The sequence below is a fragment of the Microtus oregoni genome, unplaced genomic scaffold (genome assembly GCF_018167655.1).
Source record: "Microtus oregoni isolate MIOR12 unplaced genomic scaffold, Mior012 000036F_ref0000092, whole genome shotgun sequence".
In the NCBI taxonomy this organism is placed as follows: Eukaryota; Metazoa; Chordata; class Mammalia; order Rodentia; family Cricetidae; genus Microtus; species Microtus oregoni.
Genome location: NW_024543095.1, coordinates 15,681,923 through 15,700,155, shown reverse-complemented (window position 1 = coordinate 15,700,155; position 18,233 = coordinate 15,681,923). Strand labels below are relative to the sequence as shown.

The window sequence follows — 18,233 nt, the reverse complement described above, 5'->3', positions numbered from 1 at the left end:
GGGGGGGGGGGGGAGCCTTTAAAAAACTAAAGAAAATCACAGATAAATTTGTTAATAAAGAATACACACATGGACATTTTCAAAACTGTCTGGGTATTTGTGGACCCTGAAAAGAGTCTGACAACTTTTTGTTTTTCAGTGAGGAACTCATCAGTACTGTTTGTACTAGTAAGACTGAAGATGCCCTAAAACTCTGAACTAAAAGAACACTGCTAGCAAACAACCTAAGAGTCATTTAAGCCCTCCTCACGCTTTCGGGGTATCTTTAAATTATTAAATCTCTGGCTGATATCCAACTGGACTTTTCAGCATATACTCACTATCACAATTTTTTAGTTATCTCAATTTTTTATTTTAAACATAAAACATAAGGAAAAATGTAAGAATAAGGTATGGTTGTACATGCCTATAGTCCTAGCACTTGAAGGGGGCAGGTAGAAAGATCAGGAGTTCAAGCGTGGCCTGAACTAAACATCTGAGGCCAGCCTGGGCTACAGGAGACCTTGATGCAAACAAACAAGTATAGAAACAAACAAACCAAATAGCCCTAAATATAGAAAAAAATGAATGAATGCTGATTTCTAATGGTACTATTTAAAAGTATTTAGAAAAGGAACAATTCTATCTGGTAGAAAGCAATTATTTGTAAGTTAAAAACCTGTCTTAACTGTGAATAACTTTAACTCCAATTTTTTAATATCCTAAAAAAAACCTTCCCCTTTAAAATAATTTTGAATACTCTCTTCTGAATTTCTACCACACTCTTGCTCCTCTGTCTCCTGTCAACACAGTTTCTCTATCTGTCTGTGGAGGGCTCAAAACTGTGTTTCAGAACTAGGAAGTAATTAAATGCTTACTTAGATGTCCATCATTCCTTTGCTTCTCTGCTTTTCCAGTACATGTCTCTCAGTGGCTACTTGCTCGACATAGGTGTGCACTATTCTGAAAGAGTATGATAATGCTTCCCAAAACAGGATGCTAGTCTGCAAAGTCAATTTTTATAGTGAAAGAGTAGATTTCTCGGGGCTGGAGAGATGGCTCAGTGGTTAAGAGCATTGCCTGCTCTTCCAAAGGTCCTGAGTTCAATTCCCAGCAACCACATGGTGGCTCACAACCATCCGTAAAGACGTCTGGTGTCCTCATCTGGCCTGCAGGCATACAGACAGAATATTGTATACATAACAAATAAATAAATATTTAAAAAAAAAGAGTAGATTTCTCTAATCTAGTATCTACTAAAAATGAATTTAGACTCATTATTTGATCTGTACAATTATTTCACAACTATTTGACTTCTAGCATCTACCATTTACTACTATAAATGTTAAAGGGACAGAACTGCCACAGTTGGGCCAGGGCTCAGGGTTAGAATATGTGCCTAGCATGTATAAGGTCCTAAATTCAATCCCCAGCAGGGAATGGAGTGTTTACAGGTATGGTTTTAGTCTATCATACTTGAATCCTAATAAATAGTATGGTTCTTCACTTGACAATTCACAAGGCCGCTGTCTTGATAATAGCTCTGAAACCATTTTCATTATTTCTCACCATAGCTGTTCTCTATTCTAGCAAGTCAGAGCCACAAACACCACACCAACTACTGCCTCCCATCCCCCAAAACCTTACACTTTGACCCTGTCTTTCTCCTCCATTAGAAATGCCACCTTCCTCATCTTGTCTCTTCAGATGGATATTTATATCCCCTTATCAAATTATTTGGGTGCTGGGCACTGAACTTAGAGCCTAACATGTACTAAGCAAATGTTCTCCCCCAAGGTTATAGCCCCAGCCTATCAAATTCTGTATTGTGCCTTTTTTATGAACTACAAGACATACCTTTTTTATTTACTTATATGAGTGTAAGTATAAGGTAAACAGTATGAACAGATGTATAGGATAATGTTTCTCCCTCCATCAATTCACTATGTTTGTCCGACAGGGTTTAATTTGTTAAGATCAATGGAAAGCTTATACATAATCACGTAATCCTCAATCTATGCAGCCATACAGAACCTTACTAAAGGCAAATATTTTACCCTTAATCTCAAGGTTCTGTGGCTTACTTATTCACTTTGAAGTAGCTATCATGTGTAATCATTTACTCTTTACAAAATTCAAGTCACCTCTGCTATATGTTAAAAAATGTAGAGATAGTAAGCATTTTCAAATTGTGTTTGGAGTAAAAAGACTTCTTGAGAAATTAGGAAATTCAGCAGGCTGTCATATTTTTAAAGGATTGCTCACCAAAGCTACATTCTGAAATACCTGAGGAAATGGGAGCGTGTCCATAGCTAACAGTGACCGACTACACTCTGAAGGGATTGCTGACAGCAGTGATGCTACAACATAGCTGTCATCTTTCAGATGTACAGCAAACTTTAAGTTGTCAACATCCTTTACATATCTGTCTCAACTTTCCCTGAAGTTTTCACATCTGTATTTTTATATTAAGGCTCAAAGTTATGAATCTAATTCTTTAATACTTTGAAGTAGGAACGGGTTACAAAAGAAAGAATAAGAGTCACTACAATAGAGTAAGTGTTGTTAAAGCAATGTCAATTTTATTCAACTCACTGAAACTTCATTAACAGTGAAACATTTTATTATGACTTGTTTTGGTTTTGTTTGGATATAGAGCCTCACTACCTGATGTACCTCTGGCTGGCCTCGAACTCACGGAGATCCACCTTCCTCTGCCTCCTGAATGCTGGGATTAAAGGTGTCATCATGCTACTACACTTGATATTATACTTATTAAGAAATTGTACTTATGCAATAATGAATCCTAGGAAAACGATGCAATGGAAAAAAATTCTATGTACTGGCTACTCTATCTACCAAGTCAACTGAGCCTGCAAATATAGGCGGTGAGTCTATTTCTTCTCAAGAAATTTCTTAACCAAGTATGGCTCCCTTAAAGCTTTGAAATATACATATTAAAACATATTGTTTATTTTTAGATACCCCCCCCAAACTTGAAAGCCAATCACAAAATATATTTGATTAGCTTTAAAGCTAGGTCCAACTAAAATCAGGGGGATTGTTTCCTCTTCTGCCTGAGTATTAAAAGGTATGTAAAGGGGCAAGCTACAGCTCATCATTTCAGGGTCAGCGGGGTAAGAGGTGAAGGAATGGAGCTCAGCTCTTCATTCACACAGCCACAATGCATATGCATGACTACTGTGCAAAAGAGCGTCACAATCTCACCGGGACACACAGGGGCACTGAGAGAGTAGCTTACTAACCTCTGCTGCTGGTAGCTGAAAAATATTAGTCATTTGAAAGCACATTCTTGCCTCAAAATGAAGGCATGAGAGGAAGATGAAGAAAGGCAGACAAAGGAAGAAAACAGAGATAGCCAAACAAAAAAGGTTTCCTGAAAAGCTAAACTGACAACCAAGCTATCTACAAAACAGTGTTCATATCTCCAATACATTTTCTAAAACTTCAAGTGACTCCTTAAAAGGGCAAACAGCAGTCAATTATCACATAAACATCACTATGTGAACTAGTTATATTTAACATTTATATTATAAAACTACTTTAAATCATCAAGAAATAAACTACAACTTACCCCATCACTGTCTCTGTGTGGATTCAGTCTACTATAAACAGCTTCAATAACATTGCGCCTAAAAAGATATGTTTTTATTATGTATAATTTTAAGATCATGTAGTCTTGACTGTCCTGGAACTTTCTTTAGACCAGGCTGGCCTTGAACTCAGAGATCTGCCTGCCTCTGCCTCTAGGAGTAAAGCGCTGCTGGGATTAAAGGCGTGTGCCACCAACCCAGTCACTCATAAGTTTTGATTTTATAAACTCTGTTCGTTCTTATTAAGCAAAAAACTTGTCTTCAAAGAATATATTTCTTTCTTTCTTTTTTTTTTTTTTGGTTTTTCGAGACAGGGTTTCTCTGTGGTCTTGGAGCCTGTCCTGGAACTAGCTCTGTAGACCAGGCTGGTCTCACAGAGACTCACAGAGATCCGCCTGCCTCTGCCTCCCAAGTGCTGGGATTAAAGGCGTGATTTCTTAAAAAAAACAAAAACAAAACTCCTGGGCTGGTGAGATGGCTCAGGCTCAGTGGGTATAAAAGTGTTTTCTACCAAGCCTGGTGATGTGAGTTCAGTAGTTGGAGCTCACATGATGTCAGGAGAGAACCAATTTTGCCAAGCTTGTGCTGACACATGAAGAATGCCCAACCCCATCCCTGCATACAGTCCATCTTTTCAGATGAAGTATTTCACCTTTATATAAGTGATCTACTTCTGATTTTTTTAGTCAAAATGATTTAATTACTAATTTAAAATAAATTTAAAATTAGCTCTTTTTGTTCTACTTACTTGCCAGCAAGTCCTCCTCCAGGAGGTAAATTTGGGATGTTTTCTGCAGACAAAATGCGCATTACATGGGCAAGATCAGGCATTCCTTCCTCCCCAGACTTCTCCATAATTTCTGTAAATTTAGGAACAGGACATAAAAAGTCATTGACATACACATGTTCACGCTAAGATATTTCCATAAAATACAAATTAGAACTAAATGTTCAATAAGAGGGCAGGAAAAAAAAAAAAACGTCAGCAGCTAGGCAGTGGCAACATGAGTCTTTAAGGACAGCTCTTGGGGAGGCAGAGGCAGGCAGATCCCTGTGAGTTCAAGGCCAGCCTGATTTACAGATAAGAGGTCCAGGACAGCCAGGGTTGTTGCATGGGAAAGGGGGGGGGGCAAAAATGTCAATGAAATGGTTTATACCCAATAAAAATAATTCTCACAAACATAGTAACCCATGAACGAACACTGTAGCATATGTGCATGGCATACGGCAGCTAAAGGTCAGTGTCCAGTTTCCTCCTTGATTACTCTCTACCTTATTTTATAAGTCAGGGTCTCTCAGTGGACCTACAGCTTTGTCATCTGTCCCTCTACTGCTGTGGATACAGCACCACAACTGACTTTTACATGGGTGCTGGGGATCTGAACTCACATCCTTATGCTTTTGTGATAGGCACTTAACCAAATAAGCAATTTTTCCAGCTGAGAATTTTCTTGATTTTATGTGAAAATAATATAAGCTGCAAAAGGTAAGCTGAGCACTGTGGCACATGTCTGAAATCCCAACAGTCAAGAGGCAGAGGCAAGAGAATTAGAATGGCCTGGGCTACAAAATGAGTTCAAGCTCAGCCAGAGTTAGTGAAAGCAGTTACAGTGAGACCATCTAAAGTCATTATAGGCAAACAAAAACAATGGTTGCATAACAATCCTGAGAAAAAGAAGTTTTAAAGCATTTTTATATATTTATTCTTAAATACTTATGTTCTATAGCAATTTAAAGAAAATGAATCATAGTACTTGCAAAACAACTGTACGTTCTTCATTTTTATATGTAACTTACAAAAAAGAAAAATGTGTGTATGCATACATGTGCATGTTTATATGAGTGGAGGCATGTATCTAAAATGAAGACTGTGGTTTTAGGAGGGAATGGTGGGGGTGAGAGCAGGTGGAGAGGTTGAGCCCAGAGCCAGCAGATAACTAACTTGTATGTGAGGTCCCTGTCCTCTTCTGGTGGGCTGACACACCAGCCCAGCCTCAGCTGAACTCCATCTTCATGCTTGCCCCTTGTGCAGCAAATGCTATAACTGCTGACCCCATTCTCTCAATCCCACTCCAACCTCCTCCCCTCCCCGCTCCACCCCAAGACAGTCTTGCTTATATAGCCCAATCTGTCCTCAAACCCCAGATAAATCCTCCTGCCTCTGTTCCCAGTGATGGGACCACAGTCTAAGAAAGCCTCTTTTTCATCAGAGACAATGATCTAACCAAGCTATCCACATACGAGGTAAGCACTATAGCATTGAGTGACACTCCTAGCTCCAGTAAATCACTTTTAAAAGAATCTTTAAATTTCATTTTTAAAGATTTTTTATTGTAGCTAGGCAGTGCTGGTGCACACCTTTAATACCAGCATTTGAGAGGCAAAGGAAGGTGGATCTCTGTGAATTTGAGGCCAGACTGATCTACAGAGAGAGTGTCAGGACACCCAGGGCTACACAGAGGAAAACCTGTCTCAACCGCGCCCCCCAAAAAAGATTTTTATTGTACATGCATGAGTATCTTGCCTGCATCTGCATGTATGTATGTGCACCACATGTATGCCTACTGTCCACATGTGTGCCAGATTCCCTCAAACTGGAGCTACTGGAAGCTGTAAGTTACCACATGGGTACTGGAAGTTGAACCCAGATCCTCTGTAAGAACAGCAAGTGCTCTTAAACTGCAAGAGCCATCTCTCCAGCCTATTTTATCTATCTTAACTATATGTGTCTTTATGTGGGTACTACCTGTAACATAAGAAACCAGTGTCCCAGCCGGGCGGTGGTGGCGCACGCCTTTAATCCCAGCACTCGGGAGGCAGAGGCAGGTGGATCTCTGTGAGTTGGAGGCCAGCCTGGTCTATAAGAGCTAGTTCCAGGACAGGAACCAAAAAGCTACGGAGAAATCCTGTCTCGAAAATTAAAAAAAAAAAAAAAAAAAAAACAACCAGTGTCCTAAGCAGCCTCTCAAGATACAAAATACCAACCTTTACCAAGCCTCAATAAGATTCTGGCTTTGTCCTTAGAATCCACCTCTTCCCCTTTAATTCTACCATGATTCCCTTACTTCTAAGTTTCAATCAAAAAAACGGCCTGTAACCAGGTCTTCAGACTCCTGAATGCATTTGCTGCCAACCCTATTCATCCTTTAGTTGTAACGTCACTGCTACTTTTGAAATCCTTCACTTAGTTACACTGTTTTACACTCCTACATGCAAGATGTTTACTGGTACAGGACTGCTGCCGGCTTAGTCCCTGGCTGGGGACACTACTAAAAGCTGACTGAATTATAAGGATCCAATCGACTAAGAAGTGAGTGGATTATCACAAAGTGATGCCTAGCTGGAGGAAGCAGGTCACTTTAGAGCTTGCTTTTGAAGGATAAATCTTCCCCTTGGTACACCAGCATCCCTGCCCGCTTAGTCAACGATGGATATTCCTACTTCCTTGCTTCATTCGGGTTCGATGGAGCCAGTAACCATGGGCCAAAACGCTTACTAAACTAAAATATATCTTTTCGTCTTTAAATTGTTGATCTCAGGCATTTTTACTGTCAGGTAAGACAGATGCCACTGCTAATGTTTTGGACCAGGCAATTTTTGTTGTGGTATAGTCTTGAGCATTAAGATGTAAAGTGGTGCCCTGATCTCAAACTCATATGCCGGTAACACTACCGTCACTATCTATAACACTGCCACAAGTCACATGGAGACTAATCTCCCCAAATAAAAACCACTGCAGTCTGGTACATTATCAATCAATTTTCATTCCTTCTACAAGTATCATTTTGTTCCAAATCACCACTACTACCTGGCAACTGCATTAAGAAATTGTACACTGACCTCCACCCTAAAACATCTTTCAAGGAGGGAGAAACCCCTTTCTCCTTACATTGATACTAATCTAAGACAGCATATCTTAGGCAGATGGATATTTATTTTTGAAGTACATTTTAATATACTGAGAAAATTTAAATACTGAGAAAAATTTAAAAGAATCATCTGATAATGGAGAATATTCTTTCTTTCCTTCTGAACTGGGGAAAAAACAAACAAACAAAAAAAAAAAAACACCTTACCTTCAACCCGAGACTCCAAGTGCTCATCCAGCTCTGAATCTCTCTTCACTGCTTCATCTGAGACCTTGGGGGCGTTTGAAAAGCAAACTAATACAATACTCATGTTATCCCGACTTCCCTGAAAGAAAAGGCAAAGTTTTCTATGTTTCAACAATTGGCTATTATTTAGTTCCAGAGTTACTTTAAGCAGTTAAGATTTCTTTAGCCACCCAGAATGTATACCTTAGATAATCTTATTGCAAAGGCTTAAAATACAACCATAAGGAACAAGGTGTCTAGGTATGACTATAAATGTAGTTATTCTTGGATTTTAATTCTGTGTAACTATTTCTACCCACCAGCTCACATCCTGAGAAATGAAGACAACTTTACACCTATTACATCTTCTACACTGTTTTTCATTCAAAATTGCATAACCCTAGGAGTGGTTTAAGCCTAAAACACCCTCTTAAACATTTGGAAAAATTCATGCTAATCAACATAATACAACTCTATTCAACTTTGCTGAAAATCTGATTATCATAAATCTCAAGACGCTACATCGTAGAAGGAATCAACTCCCAAAAGCTGTCCTCTGACTTCCACATATTCACCGCACACTCATGCAGACACACACCTACTATAAATAAATGAAAGTGGAAAGAACTGGGGGGCGTTGCATGCGAGAAAGAAATTCATTACTTTAATATTCTTAAGTCACATCAAACAATGGGATATGAACACCTGGGCAACCGGGTTTTTTGCTTTTATTCTGTTTTAGAGATAAGGTGTCAAAGCTTGCTTTAAATGTGCAATCCTCCTGCCTCAGCCTAGCAAATGTTTAGACTGCAGGCATGTGCCACCTGAGTCAATAGGGGCAACTTTTAATCCCAGGGTGTTTAGAAAGCAGGAAAAAGTTTGTTTTATATAAGAATAAATTTAACTCCTTTTAATTATGACCTTAAAAATTATATTAAAATGGAAGTACAAAATACATTCTTAAAGTGTCATGACTGGGCAATAAATTAAAAAAATTTTCTACCCTTTCTTTAGGTATATAATGAGTATCTCAACATATAAAACTGCAGTTAAGACTTTTTCCATCGATGACAGTGTTTTTGTCTTTGTTCCTGAGATGCTGTCACTATGTTATATAGTCTGAATTGGCCATGAAACTCAAACTTTCCCTGCATCTACTTCTACTGAGTTAACAGAAATGTGCAACTAAGCCTAGCAAATTCTTTCTTTCAAGCTCCAATAAGTTTGAAGGGGTCTTCTCCAGATGTCACAGTCTCTCTACAGACTCCTGAGCTTTGGTAGAAAAACCCATCAGAAATATATAACCAGCTGCTAAAGTGTCTGAAAAACCAGAACTCTGACACTACCCAAATTTCATTACTCAACAAAACCCACCAACTTTTATGACTCACTATTAGATACATTTGGTTATATGACTACACACATAAGTGTATCGTATGAGTATAGTTAAAGCAAAATTTTTTTAATCTAAAAAAAATTTAAACTATACAGTAGATAATGAAAACATCAAACATCGCTATGATTTTTTGAACAATTTTTATGGACACACAGAAGGGTTGGCAGACACTTAACAATAATAGTATCTTTTAACCATTTCCTTTTGTAACACCAAAAACATTATTAAACAATTCCTAATCAATATGCTATCTATAAAAAAACTCCACTTGATCCTTATAAATTATAAAATATAGACCCTATCAATTATAAAAATTAATTTACACTTAGTTCCCAGTCATGTATGATTTCAATGCTGTTTCTATTTCCAGGGAAAGAGGACTCTTCCTAAACACAAAGCACAAGTGTTTCACAGCAACTGAAAAAGAACCTTCCTGTTTTTCCTGTTTATTAGAGACAAACCATAGTCATTTGATTGCATAATCAACAGTTTTCATTAAACTCAAGGTTGAAATTTGTTTCTATAAAAATTAAGAACAAAATATTAGCTATTTATTTCAATACCCTTTCTTTTATACTTCAGTAGATAGCTATAGTATACACTGAAGAATCTGAGCATTAATAACTAACAAATTATATAAAGAACGGTATCTGAATTTAGGTAAAGAGATTTTGACATATTTGGTTGGTTCTGAAGCTGAATGTTGCATGAATACAAAGGAGAGTTCAGAAGTATGTCTCCACACAGCATATGTGATAGTTTGGGACGATGTTACAATAAAAGCAAGTCTTCATAATAGTAATAATAACCAGTGTGATATAGAAGATAAGGCAGAGTTATGTTCAATGTTCCCAAGGTTTGAGAGGTTGTGTAATATACAACAGGAACAGTCTCAGTAGCAAGTGCATTTTCAAAAGAATGAAGTAAAAATACATTATAATATGTAATATCTTACTGGGACATGTAGATTCATTAAGTTTGAATGTACTTGAAACTGGTAACAATCAATCTGGGCTAAGGTGGAATTGTGAAAAAATACTCAGGCACTAGAACAAGATGATGAAGAAAGCTGAAATCTCCCCCACTAAGCTGTACTGGATTTATGTAAATTGTACTTTCATCATCGATTCTCTCTTCTTAAAACAGCCAACCAGGGCCAGTCAGACAACTCAGCAGATAAAGTTCTGTTGGAACTCCAGAATCACATGGAAGGTGAGAATCAATTAATACAAGTTCCCCATACACTTCCACTTGCGGAGCACATGTGCAAACACACACACACAAGACATTTTTAAAAGAAATTGCTAATCACAACCCACTCCAATATTTTATGTTTAAAATATTTTGCCTTTTAAAATGAAGATATTTATCACAAATTACACCGGAAAAGGTTTAGAGTTAAAGTGAGTTTTGAACTAAAATATTTTGGGGATAAAGTACATTTTCCATGTTGTAGGAATAAATCAGAGTGACACTAACTTTCAAAGACACCTTCCTAAATTTTATCCCATGACTAGATCTAGTCCATGTATTAAATAAGTTTCTGTATATAACTTATGTAAGCTCCAGTATATAACTGAATTTAAGAAAATCAAATATCTTAGAATATCAAGGAATATTGATTTTTATAATGCAAGTTAAAGCAAGAAGCATATCATGTTCCATTTCTATAAAATACAGTAAAAAACTATTTTTATGTTTGTACATATATATTAGTAAACAGAACTACATGGAAATAATACAGCCAGCTGTCAGCAGCTGATTTTATAACTGGGGAAAAATCCCCCCACTACATGAGAGAACAATTTTTCAGATCTTTGGTGAATAACATTCACCAAAATGCACATATACATAGAATCAAGGTTTTCTGATAATCACTTCTAAAAATAGTCAGAAAATATAAAATCAAGTCTTAACTGTTAATATTTAACTGTACCAACTAACAACTATTTTTTCATGTCAACTTCCATTTCTTTTCTTGTAAACTACAAACTTTCTTTGCCCAATTACTATAAACATTAAATACATATGACCTATAAATCATAAAATGTCACACAAATAGCAGTTACATACTTTAAGAAATCTCAGTCGGTTGGCAATAAACATCATGATGAGCAGCAAAATAGCCCTTGATTGGTTAGTAGTGGTGCATACTTTTAATCCCAGCACTCAGGAGGCAAAGAGAGGCAGGTGGATCTCTATGAGTTCGAGGCCAGCTTGGTCTAGAGAGTTAGTTTCAAGACAGCTACTAGGGTTGTTACACAGAGAAACCCTGTCTTTAAAAAAGCAAGCCCTTGTTTTTTGTTATTTTTTTAGACAGGTTTTCTCTGTAGCCTGGCCATTCTGAAACTTGTTGTATATACCAGGCTGGCCTCAAACTCACAAAGATCCACCTGCCTCTGCCTCCCGGGTACCGGGATTAAAGGTGTGTGTCACCACTGCCTGACTGAAGCCTGTTTTCTTAGGGATAATTTAAGTAGTATAATATCTGACAAAGACATAATCTAACACAACATTGCTACATGGCAACCTAAAAGATGATTTATCATTAACAACTCTAATGGCTGCTGTAAAAATTAACAGGCCTAAAATACAAGTTAAGTGCAAAGACAACACAGCCTCACGGAAACCAGTAACTCTGTAATACTGTAATTCTGACAAAGATTATTACCACAGTCTTTCAAGGCTTTATTAGTTACCATACACAAGCGTGTGTGCTATTAAAAGGCATACTCAACGTAGAAACACGGACTTCATCTCAATCTCCTGGGGGAAAACTCTACTTAATTGGATCTTCTTTGGCTCTCCTATTAAAGCAAGCAACACTGACTAAACATCTGTTTTCCAAGGAATTAAACATATGTATGTATGGCCGGGCGGTGGTGGCGCACGCCTTTAATCCCAGGACTCAGGAGGCAGAGGCAGGCGGATCTGTGTGAGTTCGAGGCCAGCCTGGTCTACAAGAGCTAGTTCCAGGACAGGAACCAAAAGCAACGGAGAAACCCTGTCTCGAAAAAAACCAAAAAAAAAGAAAAAAAAAAAAAGAATTTCAATTAACCTTCTATGTGGCTGATTACTAACCTTATACTGTTTACAGTTAGATGTAAACTCAGTCTATAGCTTACTGACAAAAAAGGAGACGCAACTCATTTGTTTCAGTTTTTGTCTTAACCACTATGAAGACCAAAACACAATTTTACCCTTGTGGCCTTTGGTAAATCTGTCAGTATTTCCTGTAGCTCTTGATATTTTAATGTAAGTAACAGAATTCTACTACATACATGTTTTAAGTTGTTTCAAATCATGAGTAAAATGGTTACTGCCAACATTAAGCATGTAGATCAGAAGTCATCGTTCTACATAGCTATTTCTGAAATATCAACAAGTTATAAAACATTCAAGCTTAATAAATTTGAGATATCTGCTTGTCACTTAATTTTCAAATTAGGTTTGGAAAGATTAAATTGGCAAAAGGGTTTAATTTTCTTGAAGTATGTATCTGAAAATACACAGTTCTCTACATAAAATAGTAAAAGTTATAAAATTTTAAGTTTGTTTAAATTTACTTACCATGTCTTTTCAAAATCAATAGTGTGTTATGTTAGTTCAAGCAAAAAAGCTTACATACCTTATGTAAACAAGTGTCCACTACCCAATTGCACACACTCTCCAGGTCATCAGAGACCTCAAGCCTAGACTTAACAAATTCACAGAGCTCCTCATTACTCATCACATCCCAGATCCCATCACAAGCCAGGACGACAAATTCATCCTCTTCTGCTCTTAGTATCTCATAAACCTCAGGCTCTGGAGAAACAAGTTGTTCTGTTGGGCCCTTGCCATCAACACACTTGTAATCAAAGTCCCCCAGAGCACGAGACACTGCTAATGAACCATTCACACGCTGTATCATTACACTGCCTCCTGCATTTTGGATTCGTTCCTTTTCCACTGGATTACAAGGTTTGTGATCCTGGGTAGAGAAGCAGACTTCTCCATTCCTACACAGAACAGCTCGAGAGTCACCACAGTTGATAAAGTAGATATGTGTAGGTGAAATCAAAACACCCACTGCCGTTGAACCGCTCCTGTCCATCCCATTTCTGAGGTCTGAAAAATTACGCATATATTCATCAATTTTCAAAAAGCCAGTTCTGATACCAGTCTTAACGCTTTCCACCGAAGGTTCAAGAGTAGAGCCTGGTTTGTCAGCTGCCCTGAAGTCTTCATTAGTAGTGATGTGTTCCAATAAATGCGCTGAACAGTAATTTGCCACTCGGGATCCAGCATGACCATCATAAACTGCAAAAAATGACCAGTTTTCCAAGCCGTGAGGAATACCCACAACAGCTGTGTGTGCATCTTCCATTTCCACTCTCCATCCTTGCATGCTGCTCAGGCCATACCGCAAACCATTCCCAGCACCATGAGCATTGTGTTTTTCAGTTTTGGGTTTATCCAAAAATGCACCCATGTTTAGTAATGAATCTGAAAGAGAAAAAAATATGGTGTTAAATGTTTAAACTTGACATAGTTTATCTACAGTACTCCATTTATTCTGGACCAACTCATTTCCTATGTATTTTCTACAGGCCCAGACTTACTGGGGTGACAACAGAAGTTTCCTGACACTCTTTTTAAGACACTGATTTCTTTCTTTTCCTTTCCTCTTCCTTCATTACATATACAGTGCTATGTCTGCAAGCATGACTACAGGCCAAAGAGGGCACCAGATCTCATTACAGATGGTTGTAAGTCACCATGTGGTTGCTGGGAATTGAACTCAGGACTTCTGGAAGAGCAGACAGTGCTCTTAACCGCTGAGCCATCTCTCCAGCCTGCACTGATTTCTTAATGATTTGATTTTTTTATGTGCATTGATTGGTGTTTTGTCTTGTGTATGGCTATGTGTCAGATTCTGTGAAACTGGAGTTACAGACAGTTTAGAGCTGCCATCTGCGTGCTGGGAATTGAACCCGGATTCTCTGGAAAAACAGCCAATGTTCTTAAACTTTGAGCCATCTTTCCAGTGCCTAAGACACTGATTTTTTTCTTGTTTGTTTGTTTTGGTTTTCGAGACAGGGTTTCTCTTTGTAGCCCTGGCTGTCCTCATTACTCAGCGATCTGCCTGCCTCTGCCTCCCAAGTGCTGGGATTAAAGGTGAGTGAGTGCCACCACCACCCTGCTAAAACACTGATTTTAAAACCAGCACATAAGACAGAATCCAACCAATTAAATCAGATATCAGTGGATTTTTTGTTACTGTTTGACTGTGTCTCTGTCACCCACCATCCTAGAACTCACATAGAATTCACAAAGAAAAATTCATTTGCCCCTGCCTTCCAAGTGCTGGAATTAAAAGTATGCACTACCACCCACAGCCTGTAATCCTTGCACTGGTAAAGAGAAGCAAGAGGATTAAGAGTTCAAGGCCAGCTTGGGCTATAGGTCTCAAGAAACTAAAGAATGTGAGCATCCAAGTTCAGCATTTCCTACAGGAAACTGATGAACATAACTCAGTTAAGATTTTTTTTTTTTTAATTCAGCTGGGCATGGTAGCATATATCTGAAATCCCAAGTACTTAGGAGACTGAGGCAGGAAGATCAAGAGTTGTCTCAAAACAAGTCAAGCAGCCTCTGAGCAAGCGCCCAAATGAGTCAGTTACTGTTCCTCACTGCAGTTCCTTACTCTAAATTCAAAATTCTGAATGCGCCAACCGAGTTTAAACCACCCATGTTTAAAGTGGCTTCCTTTCCCATTCCCTAGGCTCCTTTATCCAAAGTGGGCAAGACTTGAAGTTTGCTATTAGTATTAGTGTCCCTTATAGTTCAACCATATTCCTGTACAATTTAGTTTTACACACTTAGCAGGTTACACTTTAGTGTTTCTGAATCCAGCTCAGCAGAACAGTGTGCTTTACCTCTAGAGAAGCACTTTTATTTTTCTGGTTGTACTACTGACCAAAACAAACTTAAAAAGTTAAGATGCACTTTTGAAGTGACAATTATTAAGATACATTAAAAATTACAGATCTGGGCTGGAGAGGTGGCTCAGCTGAGTTGAGTTTCCAGCAATCATATAACTCCAGTTCCAAGGGATCCAATGCCCTTTTCTGGCCCCGTCAACACCAGCAACCAACACAGTCCACTTACATCACTTGCATGCATGCAGGCAAGACACTCTTACACGTAAAATTAAAAAGAGCAAATTAATCCTTAAAAAAATATCTGGATCTGGGAGGAAGAGGCAGGTGGATTCTCAGAGTTCCATATCAACCAGGGCTGTACCCAGAAGTAGAGAGGGGAGATTACAAGAGGGGAGGGCAGAGAATATTAAGTTTAAGACTCTTGCCTTGTTGTTGACAGATTTTGGCTGATCTTATCAGTCAGCTGTAAGTGCAACACACCTTCAGTTTACAATCATACTTAATTATGGTCATATTTATAAACATTCATAAGACGGACAAAATGTACGAAACAAGTTATCAAAAATAGATTTTTATTTTTTTCAAAGAGTCACTTAAAACATAGACAAAAAAACACAATGGTATACTAAACATTTATGTATTGAGTCTCGTAGACTCAAAATCAAGAGTGAATATTTTTATCTACTACAATTTGGACCTCACAATGTTTTGTTGTTGGTTTTCGAGACTTTGCTACTTTTAGGTTACCATCCTAAGTGAGCAAGGAAGACAACAAAAAGCAACAAAATCCAAGTTCAAGGCCACACTAAAAGATCTGGCATTAGTGGCAGCTCCAAAAGTGGAGGTGAAACTTCAAAGGCGAGGCACAAACCAAATGTGGCAGAATCCCCAGCACCAAAGAAGTTGAGACACAAATGAATTGCAAAGTTTGAGAACACAATGGGATATACCAGTAAATTCCAAGACACCCTGGATTACACTATAAAGCACAACGTCCTCCCCACCTCCCATTATGTGCTCTTCCCCTCCCCCAAAAAGAGGACAGACTGGCTGAAAGTCTATTTAGGAAATGGTTGGGCTAAGCATAGTGTCTTCCAGCACTATGGAGGCAGAGGCATGTGGATTTCTGCAAGTTTGAAGCTCACCTGGTCTATATAGTGAGCTCCAGGACAGCCAGGAGAGGCCCTGAAGGGAATCCTGTAGGCAATAGGAAAATCAGAAAGCACACCCTTTGGGAAGTAGGCAGAGAAGAGGGGAATCCTTGGACTAGAGCAGGTGAGTAAGAAATGAACAAGCGCATCCAACAGCGCCAATGGGGACACTGAACTCCAAGGCTTGTTCATTCACTCCAGGACCCAGACCCAGGACCAGTAGTGGATAAGAAGCAGGGTTCCAGTCAAACATCTTTTCACCCACTGCAGTGCTGAGGATCAAACCAAGACCTTGCACAGATTAGACAAGGCTCTACCACTGCTGCACCCCCCAAAATATTATCTTATTAAGGAATGCTAAAGAAATACAGTCAAGTTAAAAGCGGAAGTACAACCACTTAATCACTCAACTAACATTTAAAAACTTACATGCTTGGATCAGTATGGTGATTTCTCAGAAAATTAGTAAACAACCTACCTCAAGACTCAGCAATATCATTTTTGGGTATACATCCAAAGGATGCTCAATCATACCACAAAGACATGTGCTCAACTATGCTCATAGCAGCATTGTTTGTCATTGTCAGAATGGAAAAAACCTAGATGCCCCTTGATCAAAGAATGGATAAGGAAAATGTGGTACGTTTACACAATGCAGTACTGATGTGGGAAGTCCTTTTGTGTATGTGTTACTTGTACTGGTTAATGAATAAAGAAATTGCTTTGAGCCTATAGCAGGGCAGAACAGAGCTAGGTGGGGGAAACCAAACTGAACGCTGGGAGATAGAAGGCAGAATCAGTTGAGAGAGAGACGCCATGTAGCCTCACCAGAGACAGACACCAGACAGAACCTTGCCGGTAAGCCACAGCCACATGGCAATACACAGATTAATAGAAATGGGTTAAATTAAGATGTAAGAGCTAGTAGTGGTAGCTGTAGTCCTTCCTCATTGTGTAGCAGTCACTGCTTTAAGTGCTTGACATCTATCACTTTTAAACACTACTCTTGAAATCAAAAATAAACAGACAAAACACCAAGGAAACAACCAGAGAATTGAATTAAATATCACTAGACAAATTTAAAAAAAAAACATAACAAAAAAGGCTTCAACAAAGGGTATTTAGATACTGAAAAATTCCCTTGGCTGTAGTTGACATACTTTTGGAAGAGGAACATGCGGAGGCTTTCAGGCTGTCATAAGAACAGCACAACCTGTCAATCCCATCCTATCAAAAGGATGAAGCAGTGTCAAAGATCCCTCTGGTTCATGGAAGAGACTTCTTCAATGGTTCCAGTTCTTTTAACTTAAAAACCAAGTAACAGCAGTAATGCCTTTTTAAATGAAGTCTACAAGTCAGACACTCTATCATTTAATACTAGTAATAAAGTAAGGTTAGTATTTTTTAAAATACTTTACTACTTTTAATTGTGTATCTCTCTCTCTCTCTTTTTTTTTTTTGGTTTTTTCGAGACAGGGTTTCTCTGTGGCTTTGGAGCCTGTCCTGGAACTAGCTCTGTAGACCAGTCTGGTCTCGAACTCACAGAGATCCGCCTGCCTCTGCCTCCCAAGTGCTGGGATTAAAGGCGTGCGCCACCATCGCCCGGCAATTGTGTATCTCTTTATGCGTAAAGTCCATGAATGCCAGTGTCCTCCAAGACCAGAGGCATCAGATCCCCCAGGAGCTAGAGTTACAGTTTTAAATTACCCAATGTGGATGGTGGGATGCAAACTCAGGTCCTCTCAAAGAGCAGTAAGCACTCAAGTCTCATTTTACAACTGAGAAAAGTGAAATTTAAAAGGATTTACTACGAAAACTGATAAAAGTTCAAATAAATTCTCAAGTTTAGCTACTAGAACAGTAACAATGGAATCTTTAGTTCTGACAGCTGTACCACAATAATATAAAGAGTTAACATTAGCCGGGCAGTGGTGGCGCACACCTTTAATCCCAGCACTTGGGAGGCAGAGGCAGGCGGATCTCTGTGAGTTCGAGACCAGCCTGGTCTACAGAGCTAGTTCCAGGACAGGTTCCAAAGCCACAGAGAAACCCTGTCTCAAAAAACCAAAAAA

General features: G+C 38.6%; 1 protein-coding gene across 7 annotated transcripts in view; it reads right to left on the bottom strand.

Annotated features, from left to right (window-relative positions):
- Positions 1–18,233, bottom strand: part of Ppm1b (protein phosphatase, Mg2+/Mn2+ dependent 1B) — a 54,393-nt gene that overhangs the window by 16,040 nt on the left and 20,120 nt on the right. For 5 of the 7 annotated variants that reach the window (XM_041631190.1, XM_041631189.1, XM_041631193.1 and 2 more), the window contains exons 2-5: positions 12,712–13,571; positions 7,670–7,787; positions 4,342–4,453; positions 3,575–3,632 (exon numbers count right to left, since the gene is read on the bottom strand). In XM_041631190.1, the coding sequence (XP_041487124.1) occupies positions 3,575–3,632; positions 4,342–4,453; positions 7,670–7,787; positions 12,712–13,557 (1,134 nt within the window). In that variant the 5' untranslated portion in view covers positions 13,558–13,571. The remainder of the gene's footprint in view (positions 1–3,574; positions 3,633–4,341; positions 4,454–7,669; positions 7,788–12,711; positions 13,572–18,233) is intronic. The other 2 variants (XM_041631191.1, XM_041631195.1) reach the window with 1 other exon arrangement.